We start from the raw sequence: 9131 nt of genomic DNA, 5'->3' as shown, positions 1-9131 counted from the left end.
CCGGAACACCGGAAGATTCCAGAGCACTTCTGGTGTTCCGGAGCAAGATATCCGCAATATAATTATGGTAGCGCTCGCTCGCTCGCTGTGCTCATCATGTGAAAAATAACTGTGCACGCCAATTCTTACTCACCCCAGAAAATAATGTTTGTTGTACATTATATGTAGGTTTTTAATAATTAAAATGTCCTACGTTATAAATGATGTTGTGCATTATAATGTGGCACATTAAAAATTGTTCAAAGACCTTTCTACACTCAAAGAAATAAAAGAAAGCCTATTTTACACTTTTCAGATTTAACCATTTCCCTTTTAAGTTGGTGTTTATCCATTCCAGATTATCTAAATAATGACGCAATGTTTCAAGCTCCAACCCTGACCCTAACTGATAAGATCGAAATAATCAAAATTCGAAATAATATCGAAAAGGTTAAAAAGGATAAATTGAAAAAGCCCCTTTTGGCCGTCCACTTCCACAACCGAAAAGTCACTGAACCACCCCTAAAGCTCTGAAGGTCGGGAAAATCTTCAACATCTGGAGGGTTTACATTAGGGGAGCCGCCCATATTCATTTGACAACGCAAAACGTCAAATTGACGTTATGAGGGGGTGGGGTTTTTTTCAAAAGTTAAGAAATCAAGGTACACCTTTTTGTGAAAATTGCGAATATTTGTTTTACCAACAACCACACTATACTTTTTAAGCTGTCGAGAATATATTCGTACCGTGTATGAATTACATGAAAATTTGCTCGTATAATCCCATTGGTTTGCGCTATGATATCATTACATCATATTTTCAGAGGATAACGTCAATTTGACATTAAGCATTGTCAAATGAATATGGACGGGTCCCCTTACAGGATTTTGCGAGACTACGTCAGGAAATTTTGCAGCGGGAGGTCTGGTAACCCAGCCCTTGTTTTTGAGGGATTGGCAGGTCAAACCAAAATATTTTTAGGTTTACGGGTGAGCCAGTTTGTAGAGCATGACGAGGCTGCACTTGAGGAAAAATTTGGAAATACCAAGTTGAGATAACTTGGTCCAATGTTGAGATCCCTCCTCTAATTCCGACACCCTTTTTATAAGCTGAAATTGATAGAAAGGTTGAAACTGTTTTTCTTTGCTTAGTGGTCAGAGAGGAATAATCCTTTTTCAATCAGTGATTCAAGCTTTCATATTATTCCTGTCTCTAAAAGAAGGGTGTCAGAATAGACCTTTTTTCAAAGAGGCCACCCTGTTGAATAATTATGTAGTCCAGCAGAAAAACAATGATAAAACCATGCGTAATTATTACAATGTGCATGACACAGTAATTATTCATGGCTCTATCATTGTTTTTATAGCTGGACTACATAATTATTCAACAGGACGTCCTCTTTGAAAAAAGGTCTATTAGAAGAGGGTTGTTGATATTAGACCAACCTACGGTACACACTGGAAGAGCGCACCTGATAAATTCTGGTCCAGGCAAGATGCACCGTGAGTGGTCCTAAATCCGACAGCCCTGCCTAAATCCGATGGGGTCTTTCAAAGAGACAAACTAAAATAAAAACAAGCCTTTCACTGTGACGCAACGAAGATACCAGTGCCAACTAAACTGAGAGATTTGATACATTGAACCAATTGAACCAAATAGAAATAACAATAAATGCTTCTTATACAAGACATAATTTTTTATTGCAATATGTACAACAGCAGTATAACAGCATCATAAAAAAGGAATTATTTTTTTAACAATTCACACTTTTTAAATTACATTAATTGGCATCTTGACATTATAGCCATCTTGTTAGATGTTTTGTTTCGAGAGCTCTTGCAATAGTTTATCGTTCAACTTGGAGAGGGAATGTTTGTAAACATAGAATTTTTTTTCATAACAGTTATTTGGGGGGGGTCAGAATTAGGCAGGGCTGTCGGATTTAGGACCACTCACGGTACCTCAGATATACCTCAGATATTCAATTCGCCCAAAAAGGCAAAAAAATTCTAAAATTAGCTGCACTTGAGGAAGAAATTAGCTGCACTTGAGGAAGAAATAGCTGAACTCTGCACCTGAAGTTAAAAAACTGTCTGCATTTGCACCTGAAAACCTCAAATTTTGCACCTGCACTAGACTTTATCTGAGTTGTGCACTCGAGATTATGAGCAAACGTGCCACACTCTACAAACTGGCAGGTGAAGGCTGTTAAATGCAGCCTATCATTCATTATTCCTCTTGAGCATTGAGTGCTGGCGGGAAATTGGCCTGCTCCCTTAAATAATATTTTAACCAGTGATGCTTTGAATATAATGTGACAAATTCAATTTCATTAATGTCTGAACCATCATTCTCAAGACTGTAAGTATTCTATTTGACCAAAGGCAGGTGGCAGGCACCAAAGCAAACAGCAAAGTCCATCAGCATCACACAGGGAAAAATATTTTTTTGTTTAAACGGTTTTTTAGAATGTGTTAATAACTAGTTGTAGATATTTCAATGGAGATCTCAAATTATGTTATCAATGGTTGAAAGGGTCGTAAATTACTTACCAGTAAGTTAAAAAACAACAAGGGGTGAAAACAACTGTGAATGGTGAAATCTGCCAACGGCCAAACTGATACTGAAATGTTCAATTTGCTAAAAAAAGCACATGGGTTTATTTTGAAAATTACATTAAATTACAGACTGTAATCTTGAAATAATTTTTCATTTAATATTTCAAAAAACAATTTTTTACTTAATATTTTTTATTTTGAAACATTTAAAATCAAACATTTATTTTTTAAATTTGTAAAATCAGAAAACTAAAGTTCTAGAATTTAAATTATAAAATTTGTTTTAAGTCTGTAAAATATGTTTAAGTAAAGAATTTGAAGTTTAAAGTTTAAATCTACTGTAGCGCTGTGCGTGAATGGAAAGTCTAGAAAGAGGTAAGTGATTTGTTTTGATTCGATTGCTGAGCAGCCGTGCCGGTATGTTGCTCTTTTTTCTTCTTCAGCTTTTTTTCTTGGCAGTGTAGACCTAAAGCTCTAAAACACCATCTAATAACATAAAAACCAGAATATGATTCTTCAATGGGAATCAAAACTATAAAGTGCACTTACAAACATCAATTTATCAGATCTAACAAAATTAATAACCGCACTGTCATCATTGACAATAAAACAAACGATTTTCTGTCAAGAGCCTTGTAAACATTAGACTAGAGTCTACTTCTGGCTGAACTTTGCTTTTTGATAATTTTTGATGACGCTGAGTCCAGTGAAGTAGACTAGGAGTATTTGACGAGGTCGCCATTTTGAAAAAAAATGTTTAAAATCCAAATAACAAAAAAACTACTTGGAGTTGAAAGATGTAATCAGAAATGAGAAACAAACATCAATAACAGATTTGCAATCCCTTATTCTCAAATAAAAACATCGCTTCGTACTGTTTTTACCTTCCAAAAACAACTAAAATCTGGCGGACTGTTTTACAGTCCGCCTAAGCAAAAGCATATTACCATATACTACCGGGCCACTTAATCGCGCCATCCAGTCTATCAAAAAGCTTTAAGTGGACCCCGGGCTATGTAAACATTCCAACAACTTCCATCGAAATGATCTATCGCAGCTCAGTCTACCATTTTAGCGCGGTCCGAGGATTTAGCCGAGAACTCTCGCAGAGCGCACGAGCTCCCGCGCGGCGCGCACCGCGGGGGTGAAAAACTTCAATCTGTCAATCATTTTCTCAAGCGAAGAGTACGCGAAGCAATTCTAGCTTTACAATAGTGCCGCGGATCATCAATGGATAGTATTCAATTATCATTATCCCTTTATTTTCATTCCTAGAACTTTTGCAAAAAAAAGGAAAAATAGAAAAGTTGTATTTTTTACTGTTCTATTCACATACTGAATTTGAAAGATCTTCTATGTGGCGTTTTTTTGCAAACTTCAAAAAACTGATTTTTGTCCCGCCTTTGCGGGACTTTGGCTTAAGTGCTTGAGTGCAGCATAGGGTACAAAGTCCAAACATGCGTTTCCCGTAATTTTTGTGTGAAGAGTTAGGTCTATACTGCTTGGGTATAAATAGACCTGTTAATCTATGGCGCGCGGAAGCGCCAATAAATACTATCTTGTTTAAAACGAAACTATCTCATTTAAAACGAAACTATCTCGTTTAAAAAGAAACTTTGTTTCATTCAGGGGATACTACACGCTTTTTTTTTATAAGAATACACTTTATAAGAATGTCCATGATGAAAATGGCCAAAAAATTAAGAATATGGTAAGAATATCACCATCATAGAATTTAGCAACTGAACCTAAGAATACCATTTTAAAGGCATTTTAACCTGTAGATTGCCAATTTCGATCTTAACCTAAGAATACCGTAAGAATATTTTTAGATGACTTTTGCCAAAAAGTTAAGAATATCCATGATGAAATGAAAAAACACCATTCTTATAAAAAAAAAAGCGTGTATTTCCCTTAAAACGAAACTATCTCATTTAAAACGAAACTATCTCATTTAAAAAGAAACTATCATATTTATTTAACTGAAACTATCTCAGTTCGTCGGAAATTTACGTCCAGAAAAGGCGAGTTACAGTAAACGAGTTATAAATACGGTTTTATAAAAAAGCCGAGTAAGGAAGAGTTGTAACTCGGGCTTGTATTATAAGAAAAAAGGCGTGCTTTTCTCTGAAGTAGCCAAAAAGTCAAAATTTTAATAAGTCATTCAGTCACGTGGGTTCGTCGCGTTTTACTGTCTGGTCCGTATTTTACCTAATTTGGTTACTGAAGAATCACCTGTCCGCCCAAGATCGAAATTTGATCAAAATTGGTCAAATTTGTCCCGCAAAGGGTCGTAAAATTCCTCCTTTTTAGTCCCGGTAAGGGTCCAAAGTTTGAAAGTCGGGCGGCACCCCCCGTCAGCTCGCAACCCTAGTACCCCCTGGCTCGAGCCCCCCTCCCCGCCAAGATGCACGAAGGGTCCAGCCCCATTTTGAAAAAGGGTTGTTTGTTGAAAAGGAGGAACAGACACTTTGAAAATGGCCTCTTTGGCTAGTTCTTAATAAAGCACACTTTTTTTCTTCTAAGCTCGAGTTACAACTCTTCCTTACTCGGCTTTTTGATAAAACAGTATTTATAACTCGTTTACTGTAACTCGTCTTTTCTGGACGTAAGTTTCTGATGAACTCGTTTAAAAAAGATAGTTTCTTTTTAAACGAGATAGTTTCTTTTTAAAAATGATAGTTTCTTTTTAAATGAGATAGTTTCGTTTTAAATGAGATAGTTTCGTTTTAAACAAGATAGTTTCTCCTGAAACGAACTTAGTTTCTTTTTAAGTGAGATAGTATCCGCTGAATGAAAGATAGTTTCTTTTTAACAACATAGTTTCGTTTTAAACAAGATAGTATTTATTGGCGCTTCCGCGCGCCATATTAATCAAAGCTTTGCACCCTGAACCCCCTACCAGAGGTTAGTCCTGGACCCATTGGGGGGTTACAGCACCTCCCTTAACCTCCTACCTACAAGCAGAACTTTTTTTGGCGTAGACCTCAGTTCAAACAAATAACCGAAATAACAATTCAGCGTAGATTTTGCATCGTATCCACACTGGTGTTTTGATGCTGGAGTTTTTAATTATTCAACATTACATATATATTCTGATTAGCATGACATGATGCATGTTTGGGAGAATGCAACAGTCTTTTGAATAACTAATTACTCCAGCAGAATTTTTTTAATGAAAATGTCTTTACAATTGATTTGTCTTTAACACATCTATTACCTAGCGTGTAATGTACAACCTAGGTACATGATTATTTATCCCGTTTTACGTTATTCAAGCCAAATTCTGTTTACTACCGTAAGTTGGTCTAATGTTGACATCCGTCTTCTAATTTCGACATCCTTCTTTATAGATAGGAATAATAAGAAGGTCAAAATCACTGATAGGCTAAAGATTTTTCCTCTAATCGCGCTCTTTATCGCGCGCTAATTATCCTCAGTTTCTATTGTTCCTATCTCTAAAGAAAGCTGTCAAAATTAAAAGACAGATGTCGACATTAGACCAACTTACGGTAACCTTAAAACAGACCTCTTTGGTAATCTAGAAGGGCAACTTTTACCTCTGCCAATGCCAAACAGGGTAGTGTCTCCTTGGTCAGTATATCATGGCTCTATCACTTTCAAAGTGGAGCCCTGGCCCATGGTTTCAATTCTTATTCATGTTAAATGTCAAATGTCAAAGAGCGTTCTCTGTTGTCAAGTACAAGAATCGACTGACATACTGTGAGATTGGGTAACTTCCATCAGTGGAGGCTAACATGCATAGCCCTCAAATAAAAGACCTGGCTGGTCATTAAAATACAACTACGCAGCTCCGTTTTGATTTAATTTTGTATTTTAATGTCCAGCCAGGTCTTTCATTTGAGGGCTATGCATGTTAGACTCCACTGATGCAAGTTACCCAATCTCACACGGTACTGACACTATTTTGTTTTGATGATTCGTTTTTAACACTGCAATGTTTGAGTGCAAGCTCCACATTTTTTCCATAGGGGCACAGACCACAGTTTAAATATTATTGTTAAAACGGGTGTCTTTATACTGTTCAGTAGGTATTGAAGTTATAAACTTGTCCAATGGATAGCAACAGTGGTTAGAGTGCCAATTATACATTCATTGATATAATACTTCCTCACAGCTACTTGCTTCAAATATACTCCGCCCTCCTAAAAAGAGGAGGCATTTTTCCAAAAGGGGCGTTTATTGAGAAATTTTTCTCAAAGGAAAGGCATTTATCCAAGGGTGTTTAAAAGAAGGGTTTACTCAAAGTTATGGCATGCCATGTAGGTGTGTTTTTAAAACAGGGTCTGGACGCTCTTGAGCGAAATAGTACAAATATTTGATTTAAATATTTAGAAATGGGTCAAAATTAAATTATACAATACAATTAGTAACCTTCAAACTATCAAAGGCAGGTTTTAGGGGATAAAATGTTACATTTCATTTTGGAACGTTGCAATTTAGTAAACTTTGCCTAGATAACCTTGAGATGTCTATGTTTTCCTTCTTTTTTGTATTATGGAGATGTTTAAATTTTTTAAATTGATATTGTAAGCTCCTGTATTCTAAACACAGGATAAATGGTTTGAAAGTTTAAGAAGTTAGATTGTGGCAAGCTATTTTTTAAGAGATCTTTCTTAAATATGAGTCCTTTTTGAATTTTACATCAAAACCTCCTCCTGTACCACTGTAAAATAAAAATTAAACAAAATGTTAGATTATCTTCCTAATAAATATTCGTATTTTTTTTTTTCAGAAATGGATTACAAAGTTGCTTCTTATTTGCTGTTATCCTGTAAGTAAAACTTTTCCATTTAATATTTTTATAATTTTTTTACGATAAAAACTTATCATGGTCAGAAAAGTCTCTATCCTTATTGGAGGGATTCGAATTAACGTATCGCGTTTCTCGATTCGCGATGCGTTTTTTGGAAATGTACGAAGCTAAAATTTCAGAAATTCAACAAAATCGCGATACAACATATCAAGAATTTTACAGCATTTTGAGCCTCCAAGCAAATACGATGGTTATTTGGCTTGTAAATTGGTCTTTAGAGTGGAGAATGCATCGTATATTGATAAAAACGCATCGTGAAACCTAAAAAATGGTTAATTCGATCACTGTATGGGATCATTAATATGCCACATTAGAGCATAGAGCAAGTGATACTGCCAGCTTAGCAGAAAATTCTTTAAATTTAAATGAAACAAACATCTTTACTTTATAAGCGACCATGTGGGAAGGGTTTTCTTATTCAAAATTATTGGCCCAGAATGAGGCATCACAAAAGATGGTTGTATAATTTATATCTGGTCTATTATTAATTTTGTATTTTTCTATAAAACCATAGGCATACTCATAAGTCATGTACATTCCAATAACTTAACTAACACAATTAACACCACAAACGAAACACCAACTAACCCTCCAACGTACACAATACCATTGATATTACAAAATACAACAAAGCTTACACCTATTACTATTACTAACGAGAAAATAACAACCAAATCTATGACAACTCCAATAACGACAACCAACAACACAACAACTAAAACCACAACAACAACAGCAACAACAACTACTACTACAACCCCCACAACGACTACAACTATGAGACCTTGTAGACGTAATTCTTTTTATGAGCAGCCATCAAAATCTCTAAATAAAGCTCCATCTACTTTGGGGCATTTCTTTAACTAGTTTGGGAAGGATTTTGTGAAGCTTGGATCTGTTTGATTTGTAAATTAGATCATAGTGTGGTTACTACGCCTTTCTTTGGGAGTCTATTTATTCTGGTTTTTAAGATTCAATTTGTTAAAACTTTTAGGAATGAAATTTATCAATCGAATACATCAAGCCAATCCGGAAGTCTTGACGTTGGTTGGATCCACTTTTGTCATCGATTGTAGCGTAGACCACACTGGTGGTCCTGAACCATCTGTCTATTGGTATAAAGATGATATTCCTCTACAAGAAAATAGCTTTAGGTAATAAATCTTAAATCATAAAAGCATCAACTCACAAGAACATTTTACAATGATATTACTGTTTTAATCAGTTAAAGTAATAGAACTTACAACTTCAAAAGGTTTTTTAATAGCAGATGTGACCTTTTAAAGTTTTATATCTTTAATATCTCCTGGCCTCTTCAAGGATTGGCACAATCGATTAATAATTCAAATTGTTGGGGTAACAAATTATATACCACGCCCGTTGTTACACTACATTATCGTTCCTTTCCTATTCCTTTACTATTTTCCTTTAGAACCTTTGACGAACATAGATTGAACAAGACATTCAGACTTCGTTTAGAGAATGTGGATATTCCAGACAATGGCAAATATAAATGCACTGTCGATAATGTTTGCAGCAAGTCTATCACCAATACTGTTAGTATTATTGTTAGAGGTATGATGCTTTTGAAGTATTGTTTCTACAGAAATTTTGGTCTGGAAGTTCAGTTTGTTTTTCAAGTTAGTTTGACTTACCCTATTTTATATATTGTATCACATCAGCACAGCATATGTATGAGGAAATTAACAAACAACCGATTTTTGAAATTGACAACTTATTATTTGCGTTCGATAGTT

General features: G+C 35.3%; 1 protein-coding gene across 1 annotated transcript; it reads left to right on the top strand.

Moving 5' to 3' along the window:
• Positions 1–2878: 2878 nt before the first annotated feature.
• Positions 2879–8949, top strand: LOC136808751 (fibroblast growth factor receptor-like; the record flags this gene model as incomplete). Its single annotated transcript, XM_067065288.1, is given in 5 exon segments — positions 2879–2912; positions 7294–7332; positions 7889–8167; positions 8369–8528; positions 8807–8949. Coding segments are annotated over 5 exon segments (640 nt in total), but the record flags the coding sequence as incomplete, so codon positions are not given.
• Between the last annotated feature and the right edge of the window lie 182 nt (positions 8950–9131).

This window comes from Clytia hemisphaerica, unplaced genomic scaffold (genome assembly GCF_902728285.1).
Source record: "Clytia hemisphaerica strain Z4C2 unplaced genomic scaffold, Clytia hemisphaerica genome assembly, whole genome shotgun sequence".
Lineage (NCBI taxonomy): Eukaryota > Metazoa > Cnidaria > Hydrozoa > Leptothecata > Clytiidae > Clytia > Clytia hemisphaerica.
Note: the sequence above shows the minus strand (reverse complement) of the source record. Positions and strands in the feature narration are given on the sequence as shown.